The following is a 17,401-nucleotide window of genomic DNA, read 5'->3' on the forward strand; positions in this document are numbered from 1 at the left end:
GGTTGGCACCCTGTCCAGGGTGTAACCCAACCAGTGCCCGGTGCTCCCTGGGATAGGCTCCAGATTCCCTGCAACCCTGTAGGATAAGCAGTATAAAAAATAGATGGATAGATGGCCTGGAATAATACTCTGATGATACTTCAGCAAAGTAACATTACATTCATTTCTGACATGCCTTCAGCATTTAATTCTTAAAAAGCAATACCCTGCAGATTGCTTTTCACTGGAGAGCAATGCAATGAGTGAGCTGCTTTTCAGAGTGGAACCTTTTCAGTAATGTAAAGCAATACCATTTGTGTATTGCATTTCATACTTTTTCCATGCTGTGATTGCTTTTCAAGCTGGAAAAAAAAATTATACAGAGAAAACTAATGCTGCAGCATGCATTTCTTTCCAAGGTAGATGCTAATCTCTACTGACATGCATTCAACATTTACCATGATGACTGTTTTTCACTGCAAATTCAAGTAATGCTGGTTTTGCTTTTCAGTGTGTCACATTGTCCACATGTCCAATTGGCATATATCTAATTGTATTGCATTTCATTTCTCAAATCATAAAGGATGTGATTGGAACGGTTAGAAAGGTTGTAAATGTCTAATTGGGGTGCTGTTATGAGCAACCATAATAATTGCACTAACTGCATCGAAATTTGTGTTTTCAATACAAATTTGCGGATCTGAAAAATAGATTAATTACTTCGTGTATTCGTGTTATGTACTTTGTCAGAGATGTTCAGTTTGATCAGCTAAGCGAATCGTAGTGTTTGTCATGCTATTATTCTGTGGCTCTCACACCTTTATTGTCTCGTTGAAAACTGGTGGACAGGCTCGTTCATGTTTTGTCGGCTCTCAGCTGCCTACCAAAGGGCTCTTGGCCGAATTTTGTAAGCGGATATGTCGTAATTAAAATCTTCCTGCCCCACCAAAATCTGTTGTCACCAGCCTCTACTGGTTGCACGTTGTTGTGGTATTACTGCGTTTCTATCTGGCACTTAATTTTCCACACGAACCCAGAAGGTACACCGAGACCCCAGCGAGAAACAGCACACACAAAGTGCGTGCTCGTCACGTAGCACATGTAGGTTGGAGCAGCTGTCAATTATGTCGACGTTTGACCAATCGCCTCGCTTGTAATGTGGCTCACGTTACCACAGCTGCCACGTATTGGCTGAACTGGCACACAAACACGGGAATCAAACCCCTTACTCATAGAAAAAGCATTCTCCACGGCCAGTGGCTCGGTCCAATGTCAATCATCCTCACGCCTGTACGCTATTGGTTTGAAACAGCAGGTCAACGCCTCCTTTATCTTTTCGGGCGCAGCTGCTGTCTAAATGTACACCGTGTACAAAACAGAACGGAACAGTGTGGTAAACAAGCTCAGCAGTCGAGCGAAGCTATACGGTTTGTTCCGAAAATGTCGCGAAGAAGACTGTTAAATGTAGGCTGCGCTTTGTGGAAGAAAAGCAACAGTGGTGGATTAAGAAACCCAGTTGTTTTATGCGCCAGCTTTGCCACGAGCCCGACACAAAACGAGCAGAAATGCTGCAAAGAAGGACAAAAGTGTGCAACAAACACAGCAGCCACCCCGCTCAGACACCACCATGGCAATGGAAAAGCAAAGGGCGAGGAATCTTTTACTAAACCCGGGAGGTCTTTTTCTTCTACCGCCCCGCAAATCGAACAGAAAACTTACTTATGGGCGAGATACAACGAAATGAAACGCCTGGTGCACGGTAAGTCTGAGGAAAAGTCTTTCTGCACGATGATTTTGCGACAACACGTTTAGGGAAAGCAGAATTAGAGGCTGTGCACGCCGGTTTCACTTTATGCTTACTTTAAGATTACTGTTATTAAACCTGCTGAATCTTGATGTATGTTGTATTTAATATTTAAGTTTTTAAACATGTTTATTATAGCTGCCAGTCTTGAGCTTTTAGGGGCTAAATATGTCCCAGCCCTAACAGGGCTCAAATCTCGGATTTCCAGAGGCGGTTTCTCTTTTAATAGAATGTATAAGGACGTTTACTCGCCATAAACAAAGAAGTTAACACAAAATGCCTTATTAATGAAAAGTAAATTTGAGGTCAGGGGCGTAACCATAATCACCCGTATACAGCAATCCTATTCTATCCAATTTATTTATTTATATTTGCGAAACATATCCTAGTTCCCTTCTGCAGGGGTGATTTATGATAAGAACAAAACACAGACTGATGCTGTGTACCTGCCATGGTTCTGCTATGTTTCAAGCTTACATGCTTAAAAACATGCCTTTTTCCTCACATGCCTTTTTCTTCAGATTTGATTCCTCCCGGAGTGTGCAACCTTCTCAATCCGTCCACCATCTATGCCAACAACGAGGTGAACTTGGAAGAGGTGGACATCTATGGTTTTGATTATGATTACACGCTGGCCCTCTACTCAAACGCCCTCGATGAGATGATCTACAACAAAGCCCGAGAGTTCCTCATAGAGCACTACAAGGTCTGTGGACCTTTAGGAAATCTGTGACTATGGAAATGTCAGCAAAAAAACCCCCAAAAAAAGTCTGTGTGTGAATGCAATTGAGACCTTTACAGTTGAAAATGACATGGTTCTACCTGACTTTATTTTGGCAAACATGCCATTTAGCTGGTACCAAATATATGCGACAATATGTAACACCAAAGTATTGCATAATATATATATATTTTTAAGTGCAAAGTTGTATATGGATTGACGATATTCATGGTTACAATATTTTGTCTTAAAATCACTGGTTACAAGAAAGAATCTTATAATTCTGAGGTCTTGTAATACATATCAGATTTTCTGAACTCCCTTTCAGTTGCTGTGCTAGTAGCTTGATCATGGTTCACTTTTGTAATGATTTGGAATTTACTTTAGCAAATCATGGTTTAATAAGGTGTTGATTGTGGGACAGTCAAGATTGACATGTTGAACTTTTTTCTTGTGTAGTATCCTCAGGGTATCAGCAGGTACAGATACATCCCCAACTTCGTGGCTCGAGGCCTTCATTACGATATCCAGAAGGTATATTCCGAGACAACCTTGTAAAATACAAAAAGTAGATTAAACATGCCTATACATATGTACCAGTGACTGATAAGTGGGTTTCTGCACCATAGGGACTGCTGATGAAAATCGATGCTTTCCATTATATTCAGCTAGGCACTGTGTATAGGTAAGTTGTTTTGGCAACGTTACTGTAATGTCTCATTATCACAGTGAAATGGGGGATGTGTTAGTGTTCAACTGTCTGACCTCCAGTAACAATACTACAACAAATTGCTTTTGTGATTGGCACTGATCTATTTTAAATGAGCTTGCTCGTTTATTTTTAAATGCTCTTTAAAATATATATATACAACCCCAATTACGAAAAAGTTTGGACAATATGGAAAATGCTAATAAAAACAAAGAGGAGTGATTTGTAAATGTCCTTTGACTTGTATTGAAGCAAAAAAATGTATAAAGACAAGGTATTAATGGTTTTTTGTTTTTTTTTTTTGGAAGGTAAATGTTTATTTTAAAATTAATGCATGCAACATGTTCCAAAAAATTTGGGACAGGGGCAGTTTAGGACTAATAGTGATCAGCATCAGGTACAAAAGCCAGTGTCTGGAATGGTATGGGGGTGTGTCAGTGCCCATGGCATGGGTAACTTGCACATCTGTGAGGGAACTGTTCGTGCAGAAAGATATGTACACATTTTGGAGCAACATATGCTGCCATTCAGAGCAGGACAACACCAAACCACATTCTGCCTGGATTATAAGCGCATGGTTGCGCAAGCAGAGAGTATGGGTGCTAGCATGGCCTGCCTGCAGTCCTGACCTGTCTCCGATTGAGAATGTGTGGTGCATTATGAAGTGCAAAATAAGGCAACGAAGGCCATGTAGAGTTGCGCTGCTGAAGAAATGCATAATGGATGAATGGGGGAAAATTCTGCTTGATAAACTTAACCAACTGGTGTCTTCAGCGCCCAAACGTTTAATAAGTGTTATTAAAAGAAACAGTGATGTTACGCAGTGGTAAATAGTTGACTGTGCCAACTTTTTTGGAGTGTGTTGCAGTCATCAGATTTGAAATGAGTGTATATTTAATATAAGTAAAACATCAAATAATGTTAATATGTTGTCAATATAGTACAGGTTGAATAGAATTGTCAAATTACTGTTGTGTGTGTTGTTTTTTTTTTTTTTTTTTGCATTTTTTTTGCACCCCCCCCAACCCCCCATTTGGGGTTGGGGGGGGGGGGTGGTGGGGGGTTTGGTGGGGGTTTGGGGGGGGTGGTGGGGGGTTTGGTGTGGGGGGGGGTTTATATAATCAGTACACTAATCTGTCCTGACATTAATATATAAGCTTAACTTCTACACTATGAACATTGTTTGCTAAAGCTAACCACCACTGAAGAATTAGCCAAGAGGAAAATAATATTAAAGAAAATTCAGATCCCTAATTGAGATGTTTTCTCAAAGGGGTCTGAAGCCTGTTCCAGATGATGAGGTCATGCAGTTGTATGGAGGTTCTAATCACATCCCTCTTCACCAAGTCAGCGGCTTCTATGGAAAGGTTAATGTTCCTTCTTGTCTGTCACCAGTTTTGAGACGTTTAGGTTTAATATTATTGTGGTTCATTAGGTATTTACTGAAGCTATTTACACACACCTGTGAATAAGTGTCAGAAATGGAAGGGAATTTTTTCTTAGAACTTTTTTTGTTTATTTATGTCACTTTAAAAAAAATTAATTAAAGCAATGTCTTTTTTTTCTATTCAATTCCATTGAAAGGTGAATAAATAGTGGTCTTTATTGTTCACTTTGTGTGATCTCACCCCAGTTTTCTTTGTAATGGAATTTTGTGTGTTTTTCAGGGACCCAAGATGAAGCAGTTCATGGATGTGTTTTCCATCCCAGAGATGACACTTTTGGCTTCTGTTAATGACTATTTTATCTCCAACGACATAGAATACGACCCTGAGCACCTCTACAAAGATGTGTCTGTAAGTGTGCACCCACTCTCAACAATAAGTCAACAAGTTATATATGTTAATATTATTATTTATATAAGTATAATATAAATATTAATTATACAAATATTAAGTTCTTTGTAGAAAGTTTTATGACACTTGTGGGATTTTAAGAAATTGAGGCAAGTTTAGATCCATTTTTTTTATATGCAATGTTTTGGTGTAAATATTTTCAGACATATGTGGTGGCATGCAAATAACATTTATTACAGAAATGTGTTTTAGTTTTAAAAAACAAACTGGCAGGTAAAAGCTCGAGTCAGAGGCTTTTAAAACATTTTCTTTAAAACATTTTTATATGTATATTATTTATTATGTACATGTTATATTTATGAAAAAAAATTAATATACTGGTTTAAGCTCATCAGAAAAGTGTTTTGGAATTTCTTAGACATTTTTGGATGACTTTTTGACAAATCCCCCATTCGTTCAGCCAAATGAAGCTAGTCCTTGCAGGATTTGGTTCCAGGGTGATTGTTTTGTTGCTGCTCAGTTCTCAGCTAGAGCTTTAAGTCTTTTCTTTGTACTTTTCCCAACCCCCCTCCACTCTGATGGGCTTGCTCTTTCACCCACTGAGCAGAAGTGAGTAGAAACAAGTTCTGCTGAATTGTCGTCACACTGTTTATTTTGCTGATGTCAAACTCCGATTAGCTTAACAGACAAAATCTGTATTTTCATTAGTGCCACAGAAGGAGTTTGTTGCTATCTCTTTATCAGTACATGTTGAAAAGACCATTTTCATCATGTTTATACTGTACATGCAAGTCTAGAACTTAGTGTACTTTCCATGCCTAACTGGCAGTGTGCCAAAAGTTGATCTGAAGCAGGTTTTGGTTTTTGAGAAAACATATTGGAGAGTGCAGAGAAGGAGAAAATGCTTGGCATGTTTCCTGTTCAGGAACTGAGGCTGTGGCAGTTTGATTGTCAGACAGCAACCGTCTATAGCATTTTGTCAAGATGTCATGCTGCTATTGTGGACACTGACGCATGAACTTTGTTTTCACAGGAAGCTGTTGGAATGGTGCATATTAAGGGGTACATGTACAAGTGGATAATGCAAGACTTGGGTAAGAGTTCAGTATTTTCCAACAATAATTGCAGGTTTATGTTTTGTTACACATGACTTTAAGTATTCTTACTTCTGCTTACATTGTATTGAGCAGCATTCGGCGTTGCTTGTATGTGAAATCTAAACAAATTGTGACTTAAGCAAACAGAATTTCCTGTGTAGCGTGCAGTGTTTGCAAGTATGTAAATAAAAAGTAAATAGGCAAGTATGGATGTGTTGCAGAATCTGCTTATAACAATAAGTAAAACAATAACTGCTATATTTTGTATTTTTAAAGCAAATAATAAAATTACTATTGTGCAAAAAAAAGAGACATTTAGACACCGTCATCAGTCTTCATGAAGGAATAGTTTCATTATTTAAACTCCACAAACAAGCACTTGGGCTGAATCCCAAATGACTTCCTGTTTAACCAACCACAAAATGGCATTGTACACAGTGTATTGCATTACATGTAGTGAAGCCATTTGAGATTTACCTCATGAAAACGGAAGTCAGTGCTGACTCAATTTTATGCAATATGCTGAAAAATACCATATTTATGCGTTGATATATTTTACTCGAGTAAGAGGAAAAAATCTCTATTGAATCAGTTGTGCACAGAGGCTCGGGGAAAGCCCCTGCATTCAGCTCACGGTCCAGTGCATGCAGTGCACTGTGAGATCACAGCCGGGCAACACCTCGGGGCAAGAATGGAAACTAGTGCTTGCCACAAGAAAGACAAATTCTTAAATCTTATATCCTGAAGCTTTAAATGTAACTGTGCCACTACTATATGAAGGAGTGTCTTAGAATATAATTTATGAGATGATAAATCTATGTTGTAAAGTAATAGTAAATAAATGATAATACAGTGAAAATTGAGCATAAATATTTAAATATTGCACAAAAATATTAATAAATTTATTTACAATATGTGTTGTCAAATATGGTGTAGGAATAATGTGCACCGCTCAGCATCTCGAGAGAGGGGACTTGAGTGTCAATCAGTATTGATAATGTTAGCAATATAATTACCATGCACGATAAACTTGTATTTAATTATATCAGTATTATGTATTTTAGCAAAATATAATTACATGCAGTTGCTAACTATTATTTATGCTCATTTTCATGATTCATTTTAATGTGTTCGATATGTATCCATAGTAAGTGCTAAACCACATGGAATTGGTGGATGCTCACATTATTTAAGCCTAACAGTAAATTGTAACTTTTTGTTGTTGTTTTTTTTTTTTTTTTAAGTGTTGTTATTTAACAATGAAAAACACAGCTTTCAGTAAGGAGCCATTTCTTTAACATGTATAGACATGGACTTCAGTATCAGTGCTGTGAGCTAAAGCCACTCATATGATTAACATGTATACACGATATATAATATATGCTACTAGCTCATTTTAGCAACATGTATGTTATTAGACTGTTACTAAATTTCATACACAGGGTTCTTTTAGAATAGCTTTTCTGGTACATTAGGTTGTGGCATGCTAGTCAACTAATGGTAGCTAGTTAGCATTATAGCAGTAAATGGTAGATTGGGTTCACAGCTAGCCAGCTGACTCAATTACACAGAAATATACAGGGGGTGAATAATCAATATTTTTCTATTTTAAGTTTTTTTTTTTATTGTATGTAGGCTAAAAATTCAAATAAATTTATTTTTCCCATTTTCAAAAATTGTACTAAGCTTGATCTGCAACATTGTGAGCAAAGTGCAAAGGCAACATGTTTAAAACTAGTACGCCACATTCTGTTGTGTCCTGTACACAGCTTTTAATCTGACTGATTTGTGTATATTGTGCAAACCAAATAGCATAAACCAGTGGAGTTTGAATGAAATGCTGGTGTGTATATATAATATAGCTACACTGTTATATAGCTACAATACTGATATCGCTACAAGCTGAATATAACATTTTTTTCTGTGCACTTATTCCTAGAAAACGTCTTTTAATATTGATATTAGAGGTTGCGTAAAAGCAATCTGTCTTTTTATATATGCTTAGCCAATGGACAATGTGTACGTTGATACATTAATAGTGATTGAAGTTTAGACTTTTAGCATTAATTCAAGGAGTTTAACAAAATATTACATTAACTGTTTAGGAATTACAGCCATTTGTACAGTCCCTCAATTTTTACAGGCTCAAAAGTAATTGGACAATTAACTGATGAGCTGTTAAATGACTAGGTGTGGTCTGTTTCCTCATTATTTCATGACAAATTAAAGAGATAACAGGTCTGGAGTTGATTTCAACTGTGGAATTTGCATTTGCTAGCTGTTCATGGGAACTCTCAATATGTGGCCCAAAAAGGTGTTGATGAAGTGGACAGAACAAAACAGACCTATCAGAGAGATAGCAGAAACTTTAGGAATGGCCAAATCAACAATTTGGCACATTCGTAAGCCCTGTTTACACTAGTGCGTTTTCGTTTTAAAAGGGCGTTTTAAAATTAAAAATGATCCTCATCCACACTGGCGTTTCTGATGTGTTTCAGAAACGATCTCCGTCCACACTACATGAACGAATACACATGTCCGATGACCATTCGTGCACACTGGGCATGTGCATGCAAGTGTAAACAGGAAGTTGGTTGCTAGTCACCGGCAGGCACAACAAACTGGAGTTCCATGTAGGGCTTATGCTGCTTGAAATGAGATTTGTTGCTGATTGACCTAATCATAGCTTGCTCTTGCGCATGTAGGCAGCTGCAGTATTATAAAATACAGTATTTAACTTTCACAATGGCCACTAAGAATGACAACAAAGCTAGCAAAGCTTGCAGTTCAGTTTCTGTGTTGTTGTGCATACAATCAAGGTATCATAATGGTCATATGGTAGGGGCTTGACGAATCAGGGAAGGATACGCAATGATCCAGAAGACCCGATCAGGGAGCGAAAGTGGGCGAAGCCACGCCTTCGTTTTCAAAAGTCTTCATTTTGGTCCGTTTACACATGAAAAGAGAGCCCAGAGTTTTCAAACTAAAATGGGGTCTTCGGCATTTCCAAAAGTCTCCGTTTTTGAGGGTCGAAAACGCCGGAGTAGTGTAGATGACGGGCGTAACCGTAGCAGAAGTTATGCTTTTTAAAATGAAAACGCACCAGTGTAAACAGGTCCTTAAAATGAAGGAATGCACTGGCTTGTACCTCAGCAGCGGAAGACTGCTAAATTGGATTATCGTGGAATTCTGTCCCTTCACAACATCTAGCCAAGTCAAGAACACTCTGGAGGAGGTAGGCGTATCATTGTCAAAGTCTACAATCGAGAGATGCCTTCATGAATGTGAATACAGAAGATTTACCTCAAGATGCTATCCACTGGTAACACTCAAGAACAGAAAGGCCAGATTAGACTTTGCTAGAAAACAGCTTAACTTTAAAAAAAAAAAAAATGTAAAAAAAAAAAAAAAAAAAGGCCTGTCCAGTTCTGGAACAAGATTCTTAAGTCAGATGAAACCAAGATGAACTTGATGGGAAGAGAAGAGTGTGGAGAAGGAAAGGAAGGGCTCATGAGCTAAAGCATACCACATCATCTGTCAGACATGCTAGAGGCAGTGTATGGATATGGCTGCCAATATAACTGGGTCACTGGTGTTTATTGATGATGTGACTGCTGATAGAAATAGCAGGAGGAAGTGTATACAGCTATACTTTCAGCTTAGATTCAGTCACATGCTGCAAAACTGATAGTACAGAGCTTCATAGTACAGATGGATTGTGACACAAAACGTACCCTGAAAGCAACCCAAGAGCTTTTTAAGACAAAGAAATTATGTGTTCTTAAATGGCAGAGTCAGTCACCTGACCTCAACCCAATTAAGCATGCTTTTCACTTACTGAAGACAAAACTGAAGGCAGAAAGACCCACAAACAAACAGCAACTGAAGGTGGCTGCAGTAAAGGCCTGGCAAACCATCTCAAAGGAAGAAAATCAGCATTTGGTGGTGATCATGGGTTCTAGACTTCAGGCAATCATTGACTGCAAAGGATTTGCATCCAAGTATTAAAAATTATCCTAATATTTATAATTGTTAGTGTTCAATTACTTTTCAGCCTGTGAAAATGGCTGTAATTATTTAACGGTTAATGTGATATTTTTGTTAAACCTCTTGAATTAAAGCTGAAAGTCTACACTTCAATCACATCTTCACTGCTACATTTCAAAGCCATTGTGATGGTGTACAGAGGCACAGTTATGGAAATTGTGTATGTTGGCTACGATGTGCATGCTGCCATGATTAATTTTTTCTAGCATTTGGTCACTTTATTCTAGCTAATAATGATGTATTTGGGTTTTCCGACACAAGTTTTTGCTTTGTCCTGCACTCGTGCACACAAGTCTGTAACACAAGAGTCCCTCCTGTGCTAATGCAGTTTACTTCTGTCTACCAAGCACTCCAAGTAGCCTGTCTTATCTTTCAGTTAACAGTTACAGGCATATACACTGATTGCTGCCACTGAATTATGAGTTGAAATGGTTACTGTTTGTACAAACCCATAATGTTACATTATTGAGTGCTGATAAAATGATTTATTTTCCTTCCATTTTTCTCCCCCCAGAGAAATATATTCTCAGAGGAGATGAGACTTATGCAGTGCTGCATCGACTAGCCAGCCATGGGAAGAAGCTTTTCCTTATTACCAACAGCCCCTTCAGCTTTGTGTGAGTTTTGAGGAGATCAGGACTATGTCCCTTTTGTAGGATACTTTGTTTGTGATGCAGCATGTGCAGACATGTTGGAGCCTCTTGAAGCTTTAGCAACCAGCCATAATTGATAGTGCTGTTACGGGTGCATGTGCTTATTTTCATTTTGCTTGAACCTTTTCAGAGACAAAGGCATGAAGTACATGGTGGGAAAAGATTGGAGGGACTTCTTTGATGTTGTCATTGTTCAAGCTGACAAGCCACACTTTTTTAATGACTGTGTGAAGTAAGTCTTCTGCCAGAAACATTTTTCCAAACCTCTTTTTGCTTGAAAAATGGGTTGCTATGGGGTGACCAGTGAAATCAGCCAATCTGTGTGATGTCATTGTGAATATGTGTTGCGTAATTTGACTAATAATTTTTTTGGTTCTCAATATCTGTTAGACCTTTCAGACGACTGGACAGTAATGGAGTCCTCCAGTGGGAAAAGATCAAGAGTTTCGACAAAGGGCAGATTTACAAACAGGTATGCTACTGTTAAAAAACAAATTGTTTTGTTGTGACGTGTATTAATGCCATGTATTTTGTGCAAAATGGGCAGCTTTTTGTTGATTCATGAAACATATTAGCCAATCCCTGCCAGTCCAGTGTCTTAAGCTGCCTTTCAAAATATTTATCCACTTACAATCATACGTCATTTAAAGTTAGTCATCGATGACAAGTTGAAACCAGGAATTACTCATACCAAGCAAGTAAAGCTCTTTGCCCATTAATGCTCATGACTTTCTTTGTGAGAGGCAGTAATAAGATACTCAGGAGCTATTATGAAATCTAGTGTATTCTCCCATATTGTTCCTGTTTGAACTCAAGCCTGAATAATGACTATGTTTTGCGGGGAAAAAAGTTCTAAAAGCAACTTCCATCTCTGAATATAAATCCTTTTAACCCACTTCAGCAGAGTTACTTGTGAGTCTATTGTGCACAGGTTGCGTTGATTAACCTAAAGTGAAACGCCTTTGGGGCTGGTGATCTCAAACTACTGCCGATTGATGGTTTACTTTCTGTGAGAATGACCTCTTCTTGCTCCTTGCCAGTGGGTCTTGCTTTGTTGTTGTGAATTGCTGTGCCTTGGCAGTTACTTCAGCCAACAGTTACTAAAGGTGTAGAAGACCGTTCTGAAACCATGTCACTTTGAATGCATATTAGGTGGTGTTTGTTAATATTTTTACAATCCCAGGCACATTATCACCGCTTCTTTAAACTCTTTGTTGAGAACTTCCAAATTCCTTTCTTTGTGGGACTTAAAAGACTGGCCTAAAGCCAGCCCCTAGCACTAGTTGAACTGTGAGCTTTTATTGTTGTATTGGTCAAAGCCAGTGAACAGTGGGTTGCTGTGTCATTAGCTGGGAGGTCTGGCAAAGTACTTACCTCACCAGTTCCAATTCCTGATGGAGCAGTACAATAAATGAATGTGTCAAACACTCAAAGCCAGGCTCATCATTAGTAGTCCAGTGTGTAAGACACTTAAATGTTTGTTCTCGCCTCTTGTTTTTTAGGGAAACCTTGTTGACTTTCTGAGGCTGACAGGCTGGCGTGGCTCCAGAGTGCTCTATTTTGGGGACCATCTTTATAGCGACTTGGCAGTGAGTCATTCTCTTTTTTGTATTTGTTTCCACTGGATAGCAAGTGTGCAGGGGTTTTTTTTTTTTTTTTTTTTTTTTTTTTTTTTTAAAAAGTGTCACATGATACAGTTTCCTTCTGCAACTGATTTTTGTCTGAATCCTGTCTGGCCAGATTTATATAATCTCCAATAAGGTCTAGCATGCTGAAAAATTGTATCCTTTGTAATACTAATTGACATATGTGTAGGACCTGATGCTGCGCCATGGGTGGAGGACCGGCGCAATTGTTCCTGAGCTGGAGATTGAGACAAAGGTGGTGAACACTGAACAGTATGCACAGAGTCTTACCTGGCTCCAGGCTCTCACCGGCCTGTTAGAGCGCATGCAGGTACAAACTGCACTGCACTCAAAACACATCAGACTTCCTAATACATTTCCCAAACTTCAATGACTGTATCATGACTCATAACACAGAGTGACGGGAAACATTTTAACCACATCCAACTTCATATCAGGATAGCAGTATAACCAGTTGCCCTGGCAGTACCTTTTAATTGGACTTTCATCTAAAGAATGAAAATGTAATATTTAATTTCACTGCCCTTTTCATGTGTACAGTTTCATCATCAGTGTGTGTTGTATGACAACTTGAAATGGTACATTTATTGGCAGTCCTGGCTGAGCTTCACAATAAAGCATTCTGTGGCTTTTCATCTATTTAAAGCCAGTTCTGCTTTTAGACTCCCTTTGCTCTTATCTCTCGAAGAACCATAATTGTATAGTTAATGATGACTAAGGTATTCTTCACATTTATTCCAGATGTATCGTGATCCAGAGTCCAAAAAAGTGCTTCAAGAATGGCTGAAGGAGAGAGAAGAGTTTCGGTGAGTGCCCTTGATTATGTGTACAAAGAAAACTGACTAAGTAATATCAGCGTCACTAGAGTTCTGGCTTATGTGAGAAAGAAGCCAGATGGCATTTGATTCATACTATGATAAAGTTTCATAGCACTGCACTCCCCCCCCCCCCCCCCTTTTTATTTATTTATTTATTTATTTATTTATTATTATTATTTTTTTCTTTCCCAAACATTTACATGCCGATCCTATATTGATGATTCTGTCCTATTTGTGAGAACTACTTTATGAAGGCTGTGGGGGATAGCATTCTCAGATTGCAATACAGTATATTCTTTTACTTTCTCTTAATTATTGTACTTATTGGAAAAGTGCCAACATCTACGGTTTAGCCATAACATTTATGAATTTTGGCCGCTTAAGCCCTGTTCACACCGGGATGATTTTTGCAGCGTGACAAAACAGTCCGTTTAACGCCCCAGTGGCTGTCAGAGTGTTCACACCCAGGCGTAAAACGCGTGGCGTCAATACGTTGAATTTTTTTTTTTTACCGTTGAGGGGTTAGGTTTTTTTGACACGCCTTGTCAAAAACTGGCCGAGCAATGCGATTCGCACTTTTGTTCACGTGCCTGGAGTTACTCAAAAGTATGACTTGATGACACTCAGGAACAAAACTGTCCTTGGAACGTCCGCCAGCAAACGTTATAAACCGGACCAAGTGTGGACCTAAGTGGACATTCGCAACGTCCGGGGACGTCCCCCGTTTGCTGGGTTCTGCTTTTCAATAAGTGCCATCTACTGTCAGGGAGTGAATTTGCAATTTCCCTCTGCACATCGCCCACGTTTAACGCCTGGGTTTGTACACAATAAAACGTGTCGATAAACTGACATGTGGAAAAACATCTCGGTGTGAACAGGCCCTTACTATGGTGATTCTGGAGACACCGGAAGTCTAAGCTTTTTCCACTTTTTCAGCTATAAAAAAATAATAGAAATCAAGAAAGAGGGACAGTGGTCTGTTCGGCCAGTAAGAAAAAAAAATTGAGGAACTGCTATTTATGAAGTGGCAGTCACAACACATTTTTGCCTTACTATTTTGTGTGGTTTTTTTGTTTGTTTGTTTTGTTTTTTAATACTGTTAGGGGCAGATCTAGGGGGGAAAAAAGCGTTCACTTCTACAAATATCTGCAAAGATATCAGCCAAAGCATCTTTCACTACAGTTTAATATAATTTGCAACATCTGACATGGGCCAGACTACAGATTGGACAGCCACATTTCTGCAGATTGCTGTTAAACATCAGTTCAGTCACTATATATTTTAGCATTTATGCTGTTAGCATTAAGCTGTCCAGTCCACCAACTCACTTCTGTTTTTGGGATTATAGGTTGAGTTATAAGGTCTGTTTTTTAATTATTGTTATTCCTTTTAAGAATGTACATGTTTTTAACAGTTTTTTTTTTAACCACTCAAATCTGTTTTTGGGATTTGTCCAGTGTAAATGTCTCAAAAGAAAAGTTCCATATAATCAAAACAGGAGTATAATGGATTGCTGTTTTGCACACTGTCACTCACTTAAAAAAAAGAATGGCCTGTTTTGTTGTTGTTTTTGTTTTTACAATTGCAAAACTGCAATATTTTTTTTTTATTAGCTTTAGTATTATTGTTGTTGGTGGTGGTGTTATTATTATATATGTTCTTTGTACACATTTGGGGTTTTTTTTTTTCCAACCAACTTTTTTATTTTTTTTACAGGGCTCTCACCAAAAACTTGTTCAATCCCCAGTTTGGCAGCATCTTCCGTACGTGCCATAATCCTACCTACTTTTCTCGCCGACTATGCCGTTTTTCTGACCTCTACATGGCCTCCATCAGCTGCCTTCTGAACTACGATCTCTCGTACACATTCTACCCACGTCGCACTCCTCTGCAGCACGAGGCGCCCCTCTGGATGGACCAACTCTGCACTGGTTGCATGAAGACCCCTTTCTTGGAGGAGATGGCCCACATACGCTAAACTGTTTGCTACACACGCTGTCCAGTGACGCACAAATTTAAACCAACTTGCAAACATGCCATGTGTTACAAACTCTTATGTTAATCAGGGTCATGTTATAGATGTGTGCATAGCAAAAACATCTTATTAAAATGATCACCTTCCTTGAATGTCAGGACTTCAACCACAACTGTAAGGCAACCAAGCAATCAAAACCAACCGCTACTGGAAAGAGCCATGTAGGTAAAGTGCTGATCTTTAGGGACTTTTTCTTTTTTGAGCTAGTGTGCTGATCATAACTGCACCATCTGCTGGAACTTCTGTTACACTGCATTTTCTACATTTACAAGGAAAGGAAATTGAAACCTCCTGTTTTGCTTGTGACGCACAATTATATTAAATTTTTTAGGAAGTTATTTACAATGGCATTGATTGCCTGTTTTATTTTTAACTGTTCTGCAAGGTACAATGTAATAACATTGCATGCTTTTGACTTGCTTTTTGTTTGTCAGGTAAAAGAAAGAGAAGCGTACAGAAGTGGGGTGTAAAGAGTGTAATCTGTTACACTTAAGTATTTTTTCTTTCTTTTTTTTTTAACCCTTAAACCATGATGTACTTATTGCCAGGGGTGCTGTGGACCGTATTCATTCTGGACAGTTTTTGTTTCCTATGGTCTCCTTGGGCCCCATGTCCACTAAGGGCCCTTAGCTCCTTACCCACTTACCACTCCTTTGTGACACCCTTGTGTATTGTGTTAATGTGTTGATGTTTTTGATAATCCTTAAAGTCTTAGCATTGGTTTGTCAAACTAACCAAGTAAAATAGCACATCTCATCTATGAGCTTTTCTCTACTACTCTGAATAAAAAAAGAGAATTTGCTACTTCTTGTCTTGTCTTGCTGCTTTAATATGAAGAGCTGGTCAATTGTGCAGTTATCATATCAGCCAATCATGTGGCAGCAGCTCATTGAATATAATCATGCATACATGTCAAGAGCTTCAGTTAATGTTCATGTCAAACATTAGAATGGGGAAAAAACTTTGGTCTTCATGATCTTTGACATCACCTGGTCTTTTTCCAATCTTCAACTGTCCAGTTTCTCTCGTCCGTGCCCCCTGATTCCTCTTTCTGGCTGATAAGAGGGAAATATGATGTGGTCTGCTTTTGTAGCGTCGAGTTGTGCGTTCCAACATTGTGCTCACTGTTGTAAAGAGTTGGTTATTTGAGTTACCGTTGTCATCCTGCAGGCTTCTACCAGTCTAGCCATTTTCCTCTGACCACGCTCATGAACAGCGTTAACACGGCATGTTTGGGTTTGTTTGTTTGTTGCATCATTCTGTCATCAACTCTACAGACTCTTGTATGTGAAAATACCAGGTGATCAGCAGTTTCTGAAATATTCCAACAATGCCACAGTCAAAGTCACTGTGATCTCAGAGACCGAAGTGTTTTAGGTTCAGGTGATGAAAGTAGTCCACCAACCAAAAATACCCAGCCATATCCTGTGGAAAAAACACAGACAAGAAGAGGAGTATAGCAGAGAACTATCACAAATTGTCTGTGGGGGAAAAAATACTTGTAATAATGTAGTTACTAACTGTGTAGTAACAAGGAATGCGTGTCTAATAAAGTGAAAAGTAACTAGATTATAGTATAGCGGAAGTTATAGTAATCGATAGCGGTTAGTGACGGCTGTCAGGTAGCTCGCCGTGATCGTATAGTGGTTAGTACTCTGCGTTGTGGCCGCAGCAACCCCGGTTCGAATCCGGGTCACGGCAATATGTTGTCAGTGGTTCTTTTCTTCATAATCTCTTTATTTCATAATTTATACCTTTTTAAAATGAAAAATAAAACAAAAGATTATTGCTTGTTTAACGATTTATTTTCTCTTTCATATTCTCCATTCTTTCCCGTCCCCATTTGTCTCCGTCCCTCTCTCCCCCTTCTTACACACTCCACGAAGCTTCCCATTGTCACGTAGCTCGCCGTGATCGTATAGTGGTTAGTACTCTGCGTTGTGGCCGCAGCAACCCCGGTTCGAATCCGGGTCACGGCAATGTGGTTGAATTGTTTTCCACCCCGCAATTTATTATTTTTTTTTATTGAGTCTTGCATTCATCACCCTTTCTGATGCAATATTGTCTGCAAACAAAATCACAATACTTTGTGAGTT

General features: G+C 38.7%; 1 protein-coding gene and 2 non-coding genes across 3 annotated transcripts; all 3 read left to right on the forward strand.

Annotated features, from left to right (window-relative positions):
• Positions 1–1,325: 1,325 nt before the first annotated feature.
• nt5dc2 (5'-nucleotidase domain containing 2) lies at positions 1,326–16,107 on the forward strand. The gene is made up of 14 exons (XM_053625113.1): positions 1,326–1,738; positions 2,305–2,489; positions 2,964–3,038; positions 3,134–3,189; positions 4,487–4,580; positions 4,881–5,009; positions 6,043–6,103; positions 10,668–10,770; positions 10,937–11,038; positions 11,197–11,278; positions 12,309–12,395; positions 12,622–12,762; positions 13,194–13,258; positions 14,987–16,107. The coding sequence occupies exons 1-14, from the start codon at positions 1,420–1,422 to the stop codon at positions 15,246–15,248; spliced, it is 1,761 nt and encodes a 586-aa protein (XP_053481088.1). The 5' UTR covers positions 1,326–1,419; the 3' UTR covers positions 15,249–16,107.
• An 827-nt stretch (positions 16,108–16,934) lies between these two features.
• Positions 16,935–17,006, forward strand: trnah-gug (transfer RNA histidin (anticodon GUG)). Its single transcript has one exon. It is a non-coding gene; the product is annotated as a tRNA-His (tRNA).
• Positions 17,007–17,212: 206 nt separating this feature from the next.
• On the forward strand, positions 17,213–17,284 carry trnah-gug (transfer RNA histidin (anticodon GUG)). Its single transcript has one exon. It is a non-coding gene; the product is annotated as a tRNA-His (tRNA).
• Positions 17,285–17,401: the final 117 nt, after the last annotated feature.

Source organism: Ictalurus furcatus, chromosome 5 (genome assembly GCF_023375685.1).
Source record: "Ictalurus furcatus strain D&B chromosome 5, Billie_1.0, whole genome shotgun sequence".
Classification (NCBI taxonomy): Eukaryota; Metazoa; Chordata; class Actinopteri; order Siluriformes; family Ictaluridae; genus Ictalurus; species Ictalurus furcatus.